This window comes from Prionailurus bengalensis, chromosome B1 (genome assembly GCF_016509475.1).
Source record: "Prionailurus bengalensis isolate Pbe53 chromosome B1, Fcat_Pben_1.1_paternal_pri, whole genome shotgun sequence".
Classification (NCBI taxonomy): Eukaryota; Metazoa; Chordata; class Mammalia; order Carnivora; family Felidae; genus Prionailurus; species Prionailurus bengalensis.
In genome coordinates this window covers 84,474,978-84,496,391 of record NC_057344.1, presented here as the reverse complement: position 1 = coordinate 84,496,391, position 21,414 = coordinate 84,474,978, and the positions used below count along the sequence as shown (strand labels likewise).

The following is a 21,414-nucleotide window of genomic DNA, read 5'->3' as shown; positions in this document are numbered from 1 at the left end:
TGAAAAGCACCAAAAAAGCACAGCTTTCAGGGGAACAGCAAAGTTCAGTTTGCGGTAGTTATAATTTGCAAAAATAAATGTATGTCCACTTATGTCAGCTGAAAATGAATCAGTCAATGCCCATAAAGGATACAGTATGTATTTTGTCACTCATTTCCCACATTTCTATACAAATTTCACAAACTGGTGTCTACACCAGTCATGGCGTGAATATAAAATGCCACAGGGTTGGCAATGCGTATGGACAGGGGGTGAGGGATGGGAGAAATAGGGGTGGGTAACTGCATGTTACATAGGAGCATAACGTGCATGGGTGGAAAGTGTGCATGTAGGACTGAGTATTCATTTGCATGAAGACCACATGCCTGCCTACAGATGTATGTGTTAGAAAACAGGCCTATGGTTGGGGGAGAAAAGTGGACCATACATATAGACAATCACTCATGTATTTTTAAAGTTTATTTATTTATTTTGAGAGAGAGAGAGAGAGAGAGAGAGAGAGAGAGAGAGAGAGAGAGAAAGTGACAACACCCAGACAGGGCAGAGAGAGAGGGAGAGAAAGAGAAGCCCAAGCAGGCTCCAGCTGCAGAGCTCAATGTGGGGCTTGAACTCATGAACTGTGAGATCAGGACCTAAGCTGAAGTCAGAGGCTTAATAACTGAGCCACCCAGTCTCCCCAAGACAGTCACTCATGTATTTCTCTGAAAAATACTTGGCTGTTCTTGTTCCCAATCAGCATTTTCTAAATTATGCAGCTGTGTTTCTTGGAGCACAACATCTGATAAGCTGTGAATAGGTGTTCCATGAAAAAAACTCTTGCATTCAAATTAGTGTGGGAAAGCTGTAGGCAACATCTGTCTTCCCAAAGGGCCTTGAGGACTAATGAAGGCACTAAGAAGTCCTACAGTAAAGTAACCCTCTTCAGTCTTTTAGCACAGCATTTTTAAATTTACTTGATATAAAACTCCTTTATTCTAAGAACATATATGATTAACTTAAGGGATACTGTGTTCAAAAAAACCCAAAACCAAAACAAACAAACAAAAAAACACTGTTTAGAAAAAGCTGATATAAATGTGTCTAGAGCAACAGAAACACGGGGAGATAATGACGAAAGTGACTTTGGTAAATATGGGCAAATCCAATATGAAATTTTCAGGTCAAATATAATTCCTTGCAGGCCTAATCATTCCTGCAAATTATCTTCAAAGCTAAATTAGCTCTCAAACTTCTTAAGCAGGTAGGTCTTTGTGTACAGATATTAACTTAATGTGATTTGCATTTTAAAAGAGGAACGGTTTCAGGCTTTTCTATACAAACTGAGAAGCTATTAAAGTGTGCTCTAAGTATGTGCTGTCCCTTCAGTGACTGAAAACTCTAATTTGCAATCTGATGAATATGACATCTTTTGAATAATGCAAGCTAAGAAAGTGCTAATTGGTTTCCATGGTCATACCTACAGCCTCATGAAAATAGATTAGGAACATAAAGAAAAATGCAGAATATATGACTGCAGAGCCATTTAAATTATAAATGAAAGACTGTCTAGTTGAATGTAATGCAAAATAATAATAATGATAATTTTAATAATAGGTGATAAGCATTGATTTGCACCTGCTTTGCACCAGATACTGTTTCAGATAGGCTGTGTCCAATATGTCTAATCCTCATCTGCAAAAACAAAACAAAACCAAACCTGAGGCTAGACAAGCTAATCAATACAAAGATAAATAAAAATTATAGGGAATGTTTGTTGAGCACTTTCTATGTGTCAGGCACTGTTGGACACATCTCCTATCAAATAATTCTTGCAAGCCTCACAACAACTCTGTGAGATGGGAACTACTATTGTCCCCATTCCACAGATAAGAAAACTGAGTTCAGAGTACTCCACCATGTTGCTAAGCAATACAAGAGCCAGACTTGGGGATGTATGTATGTGTTCAGATATGTCTCTAAAGCATGTATTCTCTCTACCTCTCCACTATCCGAATCCCATGATATCTGTATACTTTTCATATTCTAATTTTAAATTAAATTGATATAATGTTAACAGCAATTAGCAAGTGGCTCATGTTAGAGCCTTTTGATAATTTTAGGCAATTGTGTCCCTAAAGGACATTGACATGTAATCAGTTGGAGAAGCAAATTCACCTACTTCTGGGTTTGATGTCTCCCTTTATTCTCACAGCCCGGTCCTGAGAAATGTCACTTGAATTTACTTCTGTGGACAGTTTATGATATATTCAGCAATAAAATGCAATCAGTACACTCTAATAGCAACTGATACACTGTGTTATATTCATGAATTTCTGTCCTGATTTCAATGCTATATTGCTAAATTTTTATTTTTTAATGTTTATTTTTGAGAGAGAGAGAGAGAGACAGAGAGAGAGAGAGAGAGAGAGAGAGAGAGAGAGAGAGAGAGAGACAGGCAGAGTACAAGCGGGGGAGGGGCAGAGAGACAGAGAGACACAGAATCTGAAATAGTCACCAGGCTCTGAGCTGTCAGCACAGAGCCTGATGCAGGGCTCGAACTCACGGACTGAGAGATTGTGACCTGAGCCGAAGTTGGACGCTTAACTTACTGAGCCACCCAGGCACCCCAGCTAAAGTTTTAAGTAAAAAAAAAAAATTCTTTTTAAATGTTTTGCCCACCTCTGTTTCTGTTTCAACCAAACAAACTGCTCTCCATATGCCTCTTGCTGGTATCTGCCACCTGATAAGAAGCTATATCTGATGTTAGAGGGATTAATGGCAGAATTTAGACTTCAGGTAAGTGTCTATTTCTCAGATAATAGAAGTGACATGTTCAGGTCAAAGGTTAAACTGACCCCTCTGCCAGTGACCGGTTTTGAGAACTGCGGATGTCACATGTAAGAAAGAACTTCAACAAACTAAGTAAGCAAACAAATCAAACATTAAATTATGGTTTAGGGAATTAGTAAGTTTAATGCAAGAAGCAAGGAAAACAGTATTGATAGAATGCTTTTCTCTAATGCAAAGCAGTGCAAGGAACTTTACTGCATTTATTGATTGCCCAGAATTACCCTGGGAGGGAGGTCATTACTACTTCTACTAACGGGCATTAAAGAGAGCAGACAATAGAGGTGAGGCAAAAGCTGGAGGCAAAGCTGGGACTTGAACCCAAGCCTGGCATTACAGCTGGCTGTTCTTTCTACTATATCACATTCTTTCCTGAGAAAAAAAAGGAGAGAAGATTTAAGGTTGGACGAAAGAGCTGCTTTCAAATGTGATCATAAAGACACGAGGCTTGTCCTCCTTAATTCCATGAAGGAGAGCGAGGGCCATGGCAAGGACAGCAAATTTGAGATAAGAAAGGAATACTTTTCTGACTTTCACCTGTCTGAAAATGGGAAAGACAAATGGCCTCTTGAGTTGGCACTGCCTTTCACTAAAAGGGTCCAAAAAGAAGTTGAAGTGTCCCAATGTTTTCTGTTCTCTAAAATTATTTAATTTTAAGATTCTAAGCAAAATATATATTCTCTAGAAAATCCTTGAGAGCAAGGACATTTCTTTCTCAGTCTCCATTTTCCAACGTGTCCCAGCCGTGTGACCTAAGAGACGTTGAACTGCTGTTGTTCGGTTTGTTTCTTAGTAAAGCAGGAATATATCACCTTTCAGGCAAGGTTATTAGAAGATTGAATGAGATAAGACATGTGACATCCTGAATCCATCATAAAGCTCAAACAGTGTTAGCTGCTCCTTCCTACATGTTTATGAGGTTGGAGTCTGTCAGAATCAGAAGGCTTTCCTGTTACCTCCACTTGGATAATGCTGAAAAATGTGAAGGAACCCCCCGCCACACACACACAGATGCAAGGCTCTCCCCTTCTACATGTGTCTGGATCAATAATGAGTAGGCATGTGCTACTGACTTGCATGTTTTTCTGCTTTTTCACTCCCTAAGAGAAAAGTGCAGTGTTCTTATTGCTCTCGGGGTTTGTAATGTGCATTTTTAGTTAATTCTATGCAAAAGCATCGATTAAGTAGGTTTTTACATGCCATCTTCATTCCTCTTTTACATTGGTGCATTCAATAAAGTATGCTACTGTTCTGTTTTATAATTAATCACAGATAGGCCATTCCCTCTCAAAGAGGGTTTTTTTTTTCCAGTTGCCCATCAAAGTCTTTATCTGAGAAATAGATACTTACCTGAAGTCTAAATTCTGCCATTAATCCCTCTAACATCACCCTCATTTCATATAAAAAGTGTTTCAGACATACATAAGAATTAGTGTTGTGGAACCATCAGAACTTTCTGCTATAATCTTACTTTCTGGTACCCAAGAAAGCTAACTGGAAGACTTTTAAGAATGAATGAAATATATTTAAGATATACATGGCTATTAAAATGTTTGCTTGTAATTTTTTAAATTCTCCTGAAGTTCAAACAAATACTGATAAGAAAAGATGTCATTAAAGAGGTATTCATCATACATATAATTTTCAAGACTATAATCTGGTGCTTAAATTAAAAAGACTTGCATAACCATTATTTACATGCAGGAAAAGAATAGCGATAGGAAATTAAAATTCTAAGAAAGTTTAGTTCCATTTTAAATGAAAAAAGTTTATCCTTTAAAACTCTTTTGTCAATCTATGGCAAGGTTCATCTCAAGTACTGAGGGGGTTCAGATGTATTCATGCATTCCAAGAACAAACTTATTCTGATCTACTGCCCCGTGGGCTAAAGAACATGTCTATGCTCCCAACCTGTGAGTTGTTTGTGACAATTTCATCTTTTTATCGCTCTGAGTATGCTTGTGCAGAAAACTGTATGTCATCGCCCAAGGAGCCTCTCCTTATCATTACTTCTAGCTCTCAAGTTAAAAACATGCCTTTGGGAGATTAAGTTAAAAATACGTGGGTTTTTTTCTTATTGTTCTCTTACTTTTAGAAACAAAGTTGAACTGTATATCTGTGTGTATGCGTGTGTCTAAGGAGGTTAAATTGTTAAATATAAGCAAAACACCAACAAATAAAAATCTAAGGGCTTCATAATGTGGACCTTACTTCCTCTAAGCACATACATTTGACAACAATGGAAAGCAAGTATTCATGGTTGGTGAGAAAGCAAAATAATCCTGAAATAATATAGATGTACAAACACATGCCCGTCCACACAATTTATGATAGATTTATATATGCGGAAGTATGTACACATATAAATATTACATAAAATAAGGAACATTTAAAAACCAACAGTAGATATCTATTGTTTATTTCTTTCATAGCCTCTCCCGCACATCTGTGTATCATAAAACATAATGCCGTATGTCTATTAGGATCATGGGAGTCTTACGTTAAATTTATGTTACATGACAGCACTATCATAAATGTGGCAGAAGTAATAAATGAAAACAAGATTTCTTTTTATGAAAAAATTCAAGAAGATTTTGCACATCCATTCTGATAAAATTCTATAAATGTTTGCTTACCTTGGAAGGGTTACATGCGAAAGACTACAGAAGAAGTAAGAGAGCACTCATTAAGTGCTCTCTTGAAAGATTCTGTGACAAGGTAAAGTGGCCTACCCTGAAATCATAAATTCTAAAGGGTTTCAGCTTTTCAAGCAAATTACAATCTATCCCTCACTATAACTCGGAAAGGGACTCATGTCAGATATAGTCTAATGTTTAGACTGTACTACAGTCACTAATTTAGGTGGGTCCCATTCATAAACAAATGGTACTAGGTTTAAGCTTAGCATCCAAATGCATATGAGGAAGTCATCATCATGAATCAAAATTCCAACAAATTATTACTGAACCCCTCCCATGTCACTGGCATATGAAACTGAATTTTAAGATAAGGCATTAAGAAAAAAGAATTGAGGTCCCTGAAACTCTCCCAAGAATAGCATATAAATGGAGGAGGAAGCAAAGATTCTATCAGATCATTAGCTTCCTAAGAGGCAGGAAAATAAAACAGCACAAGTGCTGGAGTCAGACCAAACTGGATTCTAATCCTACTCGTACAGTCAGCAGCTGCAGGATCGTAGATGAGTTGCTGCAGGACATGGATGATAATTCTGTGTGGGTTAAAGATCATGCATGGAGAGCACCTCATGTGTTCTCTGCACATGAGTAGAGGCTCAATAAATAAGGAGATTTTTCATTAATCGTGTTATTAGTGACATCAACTGCAAAATATTAACTGATGACATTGAAATGTTTTTCTAAAAAACTATCACTGTACTTAGCATATGAAAAATTCTTAATAAATGCTTGCTGAGTGAATGAGCCCTGAATCAAACCTAAATTGTGAGGAGATACACAACGAAGTTCATATGCAAAAAAGACAAGGTCAGAACACATCCATGTGTCTCAATTCTTCTGAGAAGGATTTCCTAAAAAAAGAAGTTTTACCCTCCCCTCCCACCCTTTTTTTTCTGCTTTTGTGGTTGTTTGAATACTTTAAGAGTAACGTAATTCTTCCTGACTGCTAGTACCATTCCCAGAGACAGATCTAATCTCTCCATTCTTTTATTAAATCATGACACAGGATTATGATATTCCAAATTTCTGCTTGCGTGGTCCTAAGACATTCAGATAAGGTTGGCAAAGCAAATGATTGTCAGGTGCTTGGACAGTAAATCAGATCTGGGCCTGATAATGCCAGGCTGCCAGGGTAAGACTAGATTCCATAGGTTTCCCTCAGTCTTCCCCTTAACCAGGCTGGTTCCCATTTTTTGCCATCAAGGCTAATATGTCTGACTTTTCCATGGCATGTTAACACTCATTACGTCTTCATTTACTGTTTGACAAGGCACTGTGGTGAAATTGAAGCGGAAGAAACCATGAACGAGTGGTCCTGGACCTGAGTCCTTGCTTTGTTCCTCCATCACCCAAGTCACATGATGTGTAATATGTTTTAACAAGTTCTCAGTTTTCTCCTCTCTCAAAGGAGACAGGCAGTGTATCACTAAAAGCACAGGCTTTGCAATCAGCAATGTGTGGCTCCATATCTTGGCTTTCCCATTTATGAGCACTGTAACTTTGCGCAAATCACTTAACTACTTTTTATATCTCACTCTTTTTTCTTAAGTTTATTTATTTTGAGAGAGAGAGAGAGAGAGAGAGAGAGAGAGAGAGAGAGAGAGAAAGAAAGAATGCAAGTGGGGAGGGGCAGAGAGAGAGGGACAGAGAATCCCAAGCAGGCTCCTTGCTATCAGGCTCCTTGCAGAGCCAACACAGGGCTTGATCCCATGAACTGTGAGCTCATGACCTGAGCTGAAGAGTCGGACGCTTAACCAACTGAGGCACCCAGGTGCCCTATATGTCTCAGTTTCTTGGTTTATAAAGTGGCAAAAAGAATAACATCACAGGTGAATTTGATAAGGGTCAGTGAGACAATTATCTCTAATATATTTATCAGAGCATAAAGCAGATAGTACCTTCCTCTCCTCCTCCTTCTTCTATTTATTATTATTATTATTATTATTATTATTATTATTATATGATTATCCACTGTCTCTCATGCCTACATTTGTAATCTTCTATACAAGGAACTTAACTTGTTTACATATAGTATAAGAAGAGTCAGGGATATATGGCAATGAACTGGAGAATAAAAACAGAAAATGCAATTCAGATCTAAAAGAAATCAGAGGAGATAGGAACTACCAAGTGTAAACTAGCAAAACAAAGGAGATATAATACAAAAGTAAAAGGGTTAGTCCTAAATAAAGATGCCAAGTGCAAATGGGATGCTAGAAAACTCGGGCAGTAATTTAGTAACTATGTATTTAAATGAAGATGAGTTACAGGAGTAGGAACCACTTTACATATTGGAGGCATTTCTCCCAATACATGCAAACAAATTTTATTATACAACTTCAAAAATCGACACTATGATATTTCATGAAATTTGAGTCTACATGTATAAATAAGACACAGACTTCTTGCCCCTTGAAGTTTCTGTGGGAAAAAGAATTCATTTCCAAATTCAGTTAAAAAATTCTAGTTCAAAGCACAAATGACACAGTAACCACAAACTATGGTGCTCTGTGGAGCTAGTGAGAGTTTTGGAATTGGAATTATCTGATAAGAAACAACTCAAAGGGACAGTGAAAATGAAACAAAACTACACAGATTTTTTTGGAAGCTTACATCAAAGAACATTTCCTATAAATGTGTATTTATTTTTGTGAATTTGTTTCACAGAAATCTGAGAATTCTATTGCTTTAAACATAATGACTGGAACTGAAAAGGAACAAAATTCAGGTAGTCAGTGCAAAGGACTTATTAAAAACAAAAGAAAACAAACAACCAAAAAAACAATGCTTCTTAACCCTAACCTAATGTTATTTTAGCACAGTACCTCGGAGACCCCAGAGCCAGGGGAAAGAAGATGAATTACCTCTGAATTAAAAAATATGAAGTGTCAGAAATCAAAAGGCTATGATAAGTCTATAAGGTATCTAGTTCATAGGGAGAGAAATACACAAATTTGGCAAAGCACAAAAAAGGGAAACAATAATAACCTAGCCATTTCAAAATTATTTTTGAAAAAATATTTTTTTCTAGGAAACTCAATCCTTTGTTGTTAAATTTGTTTTCCTTTTATACAGTCAAATCAAATGAGTATTAAGCAGAAGTATTAAAACCAAAAGTGGAAATTTGTATTGATTTCATCTAAATCTGAAATTATTCTAATTCTTTTTTTCCTTTTTCTTACAATGGTTGTACTCTAAACTTGACCCTTCTGTTCCTATCCTACCACTAAGGTATTATATGTGTTTATTAATTTTCATTTAAGCATTTGTGGTCCCCATTTCTGTTTCAAGAGCAGTGTCTAAATGTGTAGTGTGGTGATGTTAATGACGGTTATGCTATAATCAATATTAGAGCTTGTAAGTCAGCAAAAGGAGGAATAAAGTGCTATGCATCTCATCCAAAAAACATATGGTCTGCTAGCATTCCTAAATTAGCTTAATGCCTCACTTCGTATGCCATGAATCCAGTAATACTTGGGTGAGATCCCACCACCGTGCTAGGGCACTAACACAGATTTTCTAGAGTATTGGTGACATTGATAGCTAGACATTTTAGCTGACCCATACAAACTTCAAACTGAAAGTAACCACAGCAACATTTTATTGGGAATAACACCACAAAACTATGAAGGTTTAAAAATGTCTTCCCAAATAAAATACAACAACAATAACCAAACCATGGATGTTTAAGAGACATAGCTGAGAGCGAAGATGATGGTCTCATCAGAATCCATCAACACTTATTTTTCTGCATGAGTATGAGTTACTTTACATTACTTTATACTCTCTTAAGTCAAAATGCAAAGCTGTGCGGATCAGGAAAAAATCAGAAAAGGAGACAGCCAGCAATACAGATTCCAGCACAAGCCACAGCATCTTTATTGAAATAAATTGGTTACAAGTGGGTCCTTGTGGGTCAAGGCAGAGGGCAAACACACTTAAGGCATTGTCTCCTCCTTGGGAGGAGTCTCTGTGTTTCATCAAAGGAGAACATTTTCAGGGGCACCTGTGTGGCTCAGTCAGGTAAGCATCTGACTTTGGCTCAGGTCATGATCTCCCAGTTCATGAGTTCAAGCCCTGTGTCGGGCTCTGTGCTAACAGCTCAGAGCCTGGAGCTTACTTCAGCTTCTGTGTCTCCCTCTCTCTCTGCCCCTCCCCACTTGTTCTCTGTCTCTCTCCGTGTCTCTCTCCATGTCTCTCTCTCTCTATCAAAAATGAATAAATGTTAAAAAAAAAGGAGAGCATTTTCTGATTTACAAATAGTGTTCTGTACAATTTTTGTATTTTTTATTGCAAATATTGCAAGGTGATATTTTTCATAATTATAGAAGTTATCATACAGTTAGAAAACAACATGCTATTGATTAGAATTTATAATAAAGTTTAAAAATGTTTATTCTATTTAATACTCTTCTTAACATTAAAATACTATGTAACTTCCTAAAGATGGTTGCTTCATCTTCCATACCCAAACAAATTGTACTAATACTCAAAATTAGATCTGACCTACTGCCTATTTCAGTATGAATCTGTTTTAACTTGTGTTTTATATTTAATAGTGTAGCAACAAAATAAGCTTAAAAAAAGAGAATAATGAAAATTTCCTCTATTATCATAAATTTGCAATGTTGCCACTAACAAACATATTTCAAACCTAGAAACTTACTTGACTTAAAAAGGAACATTTTAATAAGTACTAGAAAAATCACTTAATAACGTGCTCATCATTTCTATTCTTACTATCAAAGAATTTGATTACTTTAATGATCGTGTAATTTTTTTTCCCCTATAAGGGCTGAAAACCTTTGACAATGTGAACCATGAACTTGAGTGTGAACTTGAATAATTGCTGTTTCCCTATAACTTGCTGCTGTGGCGAATGTTAAGCCATCTGAGAGCTGACATCTAAACATCTGTAAGAATTGGGACTTTTAAACCCATACATCCTTCAATAAATACCATAGGCTATTTGCTTTGCAGCATTTCTGCAGACAAAGGACTCACCTCAGGCTCAGGGCCAGCAGCTGCTCCTTTGACTTCAGTAGCTCCCCCACTTTAAAACTGGCATAGCCCAGGAAACTTCTCTGAAAATAAGAAACAATGCTTTTCGTTAACTTCAGAAGTCCTTAATATTTTTACCGGCACACCAGTCAGACAAACCTAGTCTTCAAAAGAATGAAACGTTAAATCCATTAGCCTGACAAATATTTCATATGCAGAGATACAGTCCTCACTGACAGATACAACAATATATCCTTCTCAGGGGGTGAAGTCTAGGGTGCACATGTATCCTTTTCACTAAAAACAAAGAGACCAATAGCCTGGGACATAACAAAATGTGTAGTGCAGAAGCCAGGACTTTTCTAGGAACTAATTTTCTTCGCCTATGAAAACTGGGTTAGAAGAAAAAATGATAAACTTTTAACATTTACCAATGCCGTCCTCGTTCTTATTAGAATTCCTCAAGTCACTGGCAGCAACAACTTTGTATTCCAGATATGAGCAAATCTGGTAGTTGGAGCTATTTTTATGTGGGACTCTGTACAAGTTATAAATAGAAATGCTACATTTCTCCCCCATCACAGCAATGTTTCAAAGCATTTGTTTCCTTTGTTATTTCTAGCATGGGACAATTTCATTCCAACACACAAAAAAGAAAGGTGCTGATTCAGTTACATTTTCTAAAATTGCTTTTTTAACCTATCATACTGGCTGTTGACTATCTATGAATATCTACTTCCCACACTCTTTGGCTCATAATGCAAAGAATAAAACTCTAAATTGGTTTTTCTTTTCCAGGATAAAAATCTTCCATCTCTTTTTAATATTCCTGGCTACTTCTGATTTAAAAGTCACAATATTATGGTATACCATAAATAGTATTTCTCGCTTTCCCCTCAAGGTCAAGAAGTAAACATGAAAACATCAAACCCATATTATTATCTAGGCCATTGCTGCCTCACACATTGTAAAACTCTACAAGAAGTCAAAACTGCATCTTCGAGAGCATTCTCTGTTCATATGTCTGTTGCCAGGCTGCTCTAGAATGAGAGCCTGGACGTAAGTAGTCTGAGGACAATTGTATCTTTTCAGAGAAAAGTGTGTGGTTATTTCATACATAGAAGGCAGCCTTCTATGTATGAAAAGTGTAAGAAAGAAAAGCTTCAGGTCTGAATTTTTCTCCCTCTTTTCAAAGCTCTAATTTAGAATTCTTTCAAAACACTCAGATGCAAACATTTGAAATACACCTCAGCTCTAAAGTTGGAGATGCCTCTATGTTAGTAACAATAAACCCAATTAATTAACTTGAAACTCAAAAAGCTGGTTTAGACACCAAGTCACCAAAGCCAGAAGAACACAAGACTGAATTATTCGATGAAGGGTGTTAGTTGAAAACAGAGATTGAGGCCCACATCTCTGTGGATTGGAATTCTCTCTCTCATTCTCTCTCTTTCACTCTCTCTCTCTTTCTCTGCCCCTTCCCTGCATATTCTCTCTCTCCCTCTCTCTCTCTCTCTCTCTCTCTCTCTCTCTCTCTCTCTCACACACACACACACACACACACACACACACACACACATACACACACAAATTAAACATTAAAAAAATAAAGTATTTGTGGAAAGAAGGTCTGATGAGATGTCAATGAGTGATGAAACAAGTGAGTCAAAGCAGAAAAGGAAGTTTAAGAGGTATATATGTATTTGAAGCTCCACAAGGAGCTTTATTTTGTTTTCTGACAAACTCCTCCTCCCTAGTGCATGGTAGGCATGTGATGAATATTTACTTACAATAAATGAATGAATGAATGGCTGATTTAAAAACTAGCTTTCAAGTCAGTCACTCTATTAGATATGGATATTAGAATGCTCTTTCTGCAGATAGTTACAAAGTACTATAATTCACTGAAACGTGGGTAATCAAAACAATTTTAGTAGGCAGACTGTATATTGTTGTAGTGAATTTCATTTCAGCCTTTTGCATTTAAATAGATGTCTATCTCACTTCCTCTTTCCCTGATTATCAGGGTTTTTAAACTCCTATTCCCCACTCTCTCTTCACTCCAAGAAAACTCTTAACTGATAACAGATTTCATGACACCTCAAAATTTCAAATTATTTTCTGTCTTTTGAGATTTTGAAGATATGGATGGTTTTAGAATTAAAAACACAAACTTCACATGTCATGAATGTTACCGTGGTCTCTTCATCAATAAAAGGAGCAAATGCTCCAGACTGGAATGTAGCAACGAGAGACAGGTGAAGGGGCTATTTTCAGACATAGCTACACACACACACACACACACACACACACACCATGAGCCACAGCTGCAAGTAGTTTGTGACCACAGCCACTGAATGTCTCATCTGTCCACAGATCAGGAGATCCTGTGGAAGGAGGACGTTGGCTTGTCCGCCTGTGAGCCAAGCCCAGTGCCCAGAACAGAGGGTTGCCTGGTATGCCTACTGCTTCACTGTGAGGGCTTGAAGTGGGCCAGGAAAAATGCCCATGAGTCAAACTTTCTTCCCATCATAACTGGCTGCCACATGCTTCATCTCAAAGGATAAGGGATTTTACAGAAATCATACAACTTATTAAAAGCTAATTTAGGTAATGGCATTATAGTACTGTTATGAAAACATGTCAAACTAGAGGAGGTGTTATTTAGGTATAAGTATTACCATATTTCTTCTACAAATAACTATATTATGGAGACTACATGTTGCATAAAGTACATTAATGAAATTTCTGAAGACAGTGTATAATTGTTCCAAACTGCAATGCTAACAATGGAATTGCCTATATATTTAATTTCTAGGAAGTTTGTGTGTATTTGGTCCATCTCAATATAAGCAAAACACATCATTCATTTACATGAATATTCACTGGACTCTTGTAAAAGAGTAAATTAATTAGAGGAAAATAGTCTTCTCTGTTTCTAAAACCTAAATGCCCATGAAGGGAAAATAGCATACTAATGTTAATGTAAAAAAATAACTTAATATAACGTTATTTTATCTTTGCTGTCACTGTAATCATAACTATAGAATTTGAGAGAATTATTTATTTTATGTTTTTATGTTTTTATTTTTATTTTTTAAATTCTAGTTAGTTAACATTAACATATGGGGCACCTGGGTGGCTCAGTAGGTTGAGTGTCTGACTTCGGCTCAGATCATGATCTCACAGTTCGTGGGTTCAAGCTCCATGTCAGGCTCTGTGCTGACAGCTCAGAGCCTGGAGCCTGCTTTGCATTCTGTGTCTCCCTCTTTCTCTGTCCCTCCCCTGCTCACACTCTGTCAATAATAAATAAATGTTAAAAACATTTTTTTAGTTAACATATAGTGTAATATTGGTTTCAGGAGTAGAATTTAGTGATTCATCACTTACATACAACACCCAGTGCTCAACACAAGTCCTAATGCCCATCACCAATCTAGCCCATCCCCCACCTACTTCTCTCCATCAACCATCACTTTGTTCTCTAGAGTTAAGACTCTCTGATGGTTTGCTTCACTCTTTTTCCCTCTACCCTTCCTCTATGTTCATCTGCTTTATTTCCTAAATTCCATATGTGAGTGAAATAATATGGTATTTATTTTTCTCTGACTTACTTTGCTTAGCGAGAAAGTTCTTTAAACACTTTTATATTTCAGATATAACTCAAGGAACAAGATTTTCCATCTCTTCTTCAGTGCTGTTTCTAAAATTCTCATCTTAAAGGTCTTAAACTGGGAGCTCTAATATCAGTGGAAAAAATTGAGAGACAAACAAAAAAATTTAAGTCTCATTGGAGTTGGAGCTCAGAGATCTAAAGTGTCACACTAAATCTGCCTCAAAATGGAAATCTGGGCTCTCACAGCCCCCAGAATGGTTATCCACTAATGGGTATTGTCTAGTCTTGTTACTCTGTCTTCTTTCTTACTAATACGTGATCTTAAATGAAACCACTGACAGCCTTATGGCTGTATGAAAAAGTTGCCTATGATAACTCTATCTTTCTCATAGCTACAGTAATGAGAATCAAAGTAATCCAGGAAAAGCACTTAGTACACTGCTGGGAAAATAGGAATTTAAAAGTTAACCTGGCTTCTACATGGTCCCAGAACTAGTTAATATGCAGAAGCCAAGTTGGAATCCAGGTTTCTTGCTTTTCAGTCCATCATTCTTTTATCCCCGTCACACTGTGCCTTATTTCCAAGACAGGTGGCAATTCCCTGTCCCTCTGCCAGGCTCTCTGCCTGCACAACATGTGGTTCTGACCTTTTCTGCCTGCTCGTGAGAGTGCAACACTCACAATGATCATTCTGGTGCAAGCACCCAAAGCAGATGATCATTAAATTGCTTGATGTACAATTTTAATCACTCACCTGGCTGGAGAGTGATATCAAGCAGCGTGGAGAAAAGTGGGGCATCTGCCTCAATTCCTGGTTGCTCTCTATGGAGACTATACAAGTAAACAGTTTATCCTATTAGCCCTTGCAGGGACTCCAGCTGTACCATATAAAGGGCCAGAAGATGTACAACCTCAATCACCTTGCAGTGAGCTGGCCACACCTCCATCACCTATGTTCATCTCACAAAGCCTTTACTCAAAGTATAGGTTTTCTTTACACTACAATTTACAAGTACTATGTAGGGCTGTACTATCCAATGGGTAGAATTAGGCTTGTGGCTATGCTGAATTGAGATGCGCTATTAAGTGTAGAATATACATCAAATTTACACAACGTGGTATGAAAAAAAGAATGTGAAATATAGCATTAATAATTTTGCATAGTGATTATGTTTTGAAATGGTTACATTTTGCATATATTGGGTTCAATAACACATTAAAATAAGTTTTTCCTGTTTCTTTTTACTTTTTTAAAAGCATGGTCTACTAGAAAATTTAAAATTACATATATGACACACATCTGTGGCACATATAATATTTCCATTAAAAAGTGATTGTTTAGAGGTTAAATGAATATATCAACAATAAGAATAATACTTTGGCCTATTCTAATAAAACTATACATAGGAACTGTGGCACAAATTTAAAGGGTCTTTGAAGTTGATATCATGAGGCCAATATACAACGTCTCCCAAACATAACTTACAGGACAGGCCCTTTTTCATATTCCATGTGCTTTTTCTTCACTGTCAACCCTAACAGATATGGTTACGTGGTTCCCATCAAATAGAAAGGGAAAGAGGATACATGAACTATTCACACTGAAAACAAGACATCAGAAAGAAAAACAAAACTTGGGAGGAAATCTATTAAAAGTTGATAAACAGTCCAAAGAAAACATTAAAAAGCATTTTAGGGTGAAGTCATATATTTAAAAATTACATCTTCCCTATGAATATAACTCAAAAGGTCTCAGCACAGATTGGCATCTCATTCACTAAGACATCAACAAAAGATCTGGGTGCATCCAAAAGATGCTTCTTAAAAATGCAAAGAAATGTATAGAACATATTTGGACTATTTATAATAAAGTATTTCAGCTCATTTTTTTAATGTTTATTTATTATTGAGAGACAGAGAGACACAGAGCATGAGCAGGGGAGGAACAGAGAGAGAGGGAGACACAGAATCTGAAGCAGGCTTCAGGGTCTGAGCTGTCAGCACAGAGCCCGACACGGGGCTCGAACTCACAAATCACAAGATCATGACCTGAGCCATAGTTGGACGCCCAGCTGACTGAGCCACCCAGTCGCCCCTAATTTTCAGCTCTTTTTTAACCAGAGTAGTCAATGGTTAGAGTCCTTAGCACGTTGTAATGGCAGAACAAAGTCTTGGCCAAGAGCTAAAGCTCTCAGACACGTTTTGCAGTGCCCAAAGCAATATTCTGCGGATTAATCGATAAGATAAATATTACTCAGGGGTACCTCATAGGTGCTCAAGATGTGGTACTTCTTCTCTGTCCGGAATATCATGTACTCTGAGGGTATTAGACATGCCACAGCATGCTAACTTGTTCTTATTTAGGCTCATTCTTACTATGCTTGAGATTTAGTTCTACAATATAACTGCCATTTTATTGAGTTCTGATGTGTCATAAAGTATACTAGATTTTTACATATTATTACAATTTACATATTATTGCAATTATTTTTAGATGTCTCCCCCCCTTTTATTCTGGTCGTTCTAAAAAAATTGAAGATGGTTAGCAAACCAAAATCAGGGTACGCTTTCTAATTGATTCAATATATATATATATCATATATGTATATACATTTATTTATTGTTGACCGAGTGTGAGCAGGGGAGGTGAAGAGAGAGAGATACACACACAGAATGCATATCATACATACCATATATGTATATATATCATAATTTACAAGTTTCCAGGCACAAAGGTAGGGCTATTCGAGTGAACAAAATACATAGGCTCTTTGCTATCATGGAGTTTAACACGTAGGAGGATTGGGCAGACATTACTAACATGTAATACCTAGTTTGCTCATTTGTATTACTAATGGCACCTTGATTTTGTTTAAGTGAGAATTGTACTGAGATTCCCTGCTGCTTAGGGACTCCTCTCTTCTCAGTGAGAGATACGTATCAGTATACCAATTGAAATTTCCCCAAAAGCTACTGTTTTCCAGAATTGAAGGAACAGGGTCAGCTGCCTTTTGTCTTTCGGTCTTCTCCCCATCTGGACTGTGATTCCTGAAGGCGCAATGGTTAGACTGGACAATACTCTAACAAAGGAGGAGCGGCAAGGTAGATAGAACGTGGTTGCTAGAAGTCATTTTTGAGTAGCTGCAGTCTTGGGCAATTTCCCCAAACCTTCTTCTAACATGAAAAAAAATGAGTCTGTTACTTTTAAACCACTGTTTGCTAGGTTACTTGCTTCTGAATGCATGCCTAACTGATATAATTAGCATGCCACAGAATGTCATGTTGAGAATTTTGTTTTGACCCAGGAATCATAGCTGAGTCTCTCACAAAGACATTATACCAAATGCACCATAGTGTCAGTTCAGAGAACCTCTAGTGGCCTGAGTTAGCAACCTCCTCACAGTGCTTAAAAAGAAGCTAGTTTACAGAAACTGGCCTATTAGTAAACATGACACACACAGCTGATGTAAAGGTAGTGTTAGCAGAGAGGGAAGGTGAGCATTTCACAAGGTGTACTATTTAAGAACCGAACCTAGTTTCTTTGTTATATCATACTCAGGAAGACACCTTAAAGTCAAGGGAGGGGTGCCTGGGTGGCTCAGTTGGTTAAGCGTCCAACTTCAGCTCAGGTCATGATCTTGCGGTTCATGAGTTCAAGCCCTGCATCGGGCTCTGTGCTGACAGCTCAGAGCTTGGAGCCTGCTTCGGATTCTCTCTCTTTCTCTCCTTCTCTCTCTTTCTCGCTCTCTCCCTCTCCCCTGCTTGCTCTCTCTCTCTCTCAAAAATAAATAAACATTTAAAAAGTAAAAAAAAAAGTCACGGGGGTCTGGTCCCCAAAAATCAATTATTAAAACTTGTGGGTGTCCAAACCATCTTTGGCTCCACTATATCAGGAACTGGAGATTGTCTCTCCTTTGAAAATCATGACTGTCTAGCATCTGATGCTGGTCAGGCTTGTAGAAAGGGACAGCAGAGAGACGGCTGAGCTGAGAGAGGAAACATCAGTGGGGTAGCCTGCATCTCTTCTGTGTGGCATGGAAAATACATGTGTGTTTCATCAGGGCCAAAAAACACCGCAAGCAGCTAAGCAAGCATTACATGCTAGAAAAGTAGGTCTTAGCAGCAAGAGCGTACCGGATGAGCCTGGGCAGTGGAGAAGGTTGAGCCAGAACCAGATTCCCCATGGTAGGGAAATCTGTGATGGGAAGGAGCCTACAAGGTCTCCAGAAATACCTATAGTTGTGCTCATAACAGAGACAGCATTTCAATGTCTGCCACATGCTGACAGGCAGCACTAGCCTGAGAAATATCAAAACCAGCAGAAAGGGAACCACAACCTCACCATGGGCAAGCACAGAAGGAACCTCTCCCCATTCCTTTCTCCTTGCCACAGCATTGAGCAATAGAGGAGGAAAGGGCAGGACTCATGTGAGAATCGGACTGTGCTCCCCTTCCACTACAAGTTGCTAGAGGCACAGAGATGTCTACCCCATAGCGGGAAGTGATGGGGGGAGGGGGGAGAAGAAAACAATTAAACTCAGAGAAGGAACTCAAGTTTTAAAATGAATAGGATATATTTCAAGAACTCGAATGAGAGAAAAAACAGGGAAATGTACATAATTAGCCCAAGATGTCACTAAAGCTTCAAGCGAGGGGGATTTAACACTGAGCAGTTGTGGGGATGAAGGGTTAGAAGAAGAAAAATAAACTAGCTCATCTTTCTTGAATCTCAAAAAATAAATAAAATTCCTTATAAAATAATGCATTCAGTTGATAGTCAAAATTTCAAAAGGTCTTGTTTTCAGAAGCAAGTACGAAGGGTGTGATGAGAGCTGGCCATGGAGGTTCCAGTTAAAAGGAGTGCACCTGAGGTGGTCAGAACCCAAAGGCTGTGAACAGAGCCCTGAGCCCTGAGCAGGGGAGGAACAGCACTGGGCAGGGAAAGGGTCTTGGGGCCTGCAGCATTGAAGGGCCTGAGGCTGGGAAGAACTTGCTAGTCACTCTGGAGAAACTAAGCATAGTCTGGGCAGCACAAGAGGTTTGAAGGTTTGCAGAAAACAAAGCATGAAGATTCACTCGAGTAAAAGAGAACAACATGTCCCCAGGAAGAAACTAGAAGCTTGTGTTAGGCATGAGAGAGCACAGAGTGCCCTTTTCCTTCTCCTTCCCGATCAGAATGTCAGACATGGCTGACATTCTTCTCCATCAATTCAACTCACTCTTTGGTGCACACATTTGGAGGGCTTCCTTGGCAGGTTCAGATAGTGGCTGTTGCTAGTGAGGAAATGATCGGCATATAGTACTCTGCTCCACACATCAACTGGAAGAAGGTTGTCAGTTGCCTGTAGGATTTCTGGGAATTTCAAATAGGTCTTTCAGTTGGCTCAGTCCCATGGCCTCTATAGACTCAACTTATTTCTAGGCTTTTTCATCCTCTCTGCACAGATCCCAGGGACTCAGCCTGCTGGGCTATCTTTTCAGGAGTTGCCACCACCTACTCTAGGCTTGTCTAAGCAAAAAGCACCTATTATCTTTCTGCTCTTCCAATTTCTAAAAGCTGCAGATGCAATGGCTCAGATGCAGCAGGAATTCTGCAACACCGGTCTGCACTTTGGTGGCAGCTACTGTTGTGAGTTGCATTACAGTGTTTAAGCAGCAGGAAGCAGAAAACAGCACAGTCTTTCAGGTAATTAGTTCTCTGCCTCCTTCCTGAAGCAGTCGAGCCCACATCAGCAATCTCTCTGGCCCTCTGTTGTTCCAGGAATGTTGGTTCCAAATTGCATCCCAGCTACCTGTAGGACAATTTCTCGATTCATCTCTATCCAGTGAAACAAAATATGAGTTCATCTGGGGATAATTTTCGAGAGACAAGAAATGAACTCTATACAATTCACCAAATATGTGCCCCCTTACATGGTCACACCCTGTTAATTTAACACAATTTCATTTTTCGGCCATCAGACAGCAGAAGGCCAGTGAAAATCCAAATGATTTAACTTAGAAGTGCTGTGTGTACCTTTTGGAAAGATAAAAAACACTTACCCCAACCTCTGGCAGGGGATCCTTATGTTCAGGAAGGACACTGGTTCGAACCTATAGAGAAAAGCAAACATTTTCTGTAGGGTTTTGGAGTAGAAACTAGTGCAGAAGCTTCACACAGGTGCTGGGTGTCATTTTCCCGTCATGGAGCATCAATTCAGACTGGGGTTAATCATTACCGAAGGTACCTGTGTACATCACCTGCTGCAGAGCCATAAAGCTTTCCTCTGATAGTTGCTAAGCTTCCTGGTTTTCCTAAGTACACAGAACTACTGGATCCTTACCCCATCACCCCTTGTCAAATACAGAGATGTCTGGGATTTAGGTGAATCAGCTTTAATCTCCTCAAAAAGCAACCCTAATTCAACATTCAAAGGAAAGGACAGAGTTGGTGTAGAGCAAGTCATTCCACGCAAGCTCAATAAATATTTATTCTCTAAATGAGCACCAAAACCCACAGTCTTTATAGTATATCCCTCCCACGGGAGAGTTCTGGGCCAAATTGTCAGATACCATTATCTAAATTCATTTGAAAATGAATTCTGAACTGGGGGAGAGGGAAATAGTGTAAAATAATCAGTCATCTGGGGAAGCTTTTCATATGTTTGAACGTGTTCCAAGTGAAATATCAACCCCTTAGATGATAAGTAGACATATATCTTCTACTGAGTAGTGATCCTTAATCCTGGTTGTGCATTAGAGTTACCTGGGGACCTTTCAAACTGCTGGTGCTCTTTCCTGCCCCTGGATATTGATTCTAATGTACAGCTGAATCGATGTTTCTCTATTTAAGAAAAAACGCTTCAAATGAAAAGAAATCACGACTATCTTTCTCACTTAAGAAAAGGCTAGTAAAAGCAAGAAACACATAAAACCTAAATCTAGTATATCTTAATTTGGAGTAAAGATTATATAATAAAGTTAAGTGAATACAGAGCAATAGACAAGCATACTCTGTTTAACTGGAGAGCAGAGGGAAGGGGTGATGGATGGGAGAGAGGAACCCTAGAAACACATGATGGATCAATATTTTAGGGGGTCATTTTAACAAAATCCCTTTGGAGGTACTGCACTGCCAATCATAACTTTCTTGAAATCCTTTAAGCTCTGACATACTTGACCATACCTGGTCAATTCTCCCAGGTTGAAGAGATACCTATAATACCCCTCATAATGTCAAAAGACTTGAACTAGCTCCCGAGGGCCTACTAGTCTTTAACACGGTTTCCATTTTCT

General features: G+C 38.2%; 1 protein-coding gene across 1 annotated transcript in view; it reads right to left on the bottom strand.

Annotated features, from left to right (window-relative positions):
* INPP4B (inositol polyphosphate-4-phosphatase type II B) overlaps nt 1-21,414 on the bottom strand; it is a 399,964-nt gene that overhangs the window by 239,497 nt on the left and 139,053 nt on the right. Inside the window, 2 exon segments of the mRNA XM_043568210.1 lie at nt 10,527-10,606; nt 20,182-20,232. Coding sequence (XP_043424145.1) covers nt 10,527-10,606; nt 20,182-20,232 — 131 coding nt within the window.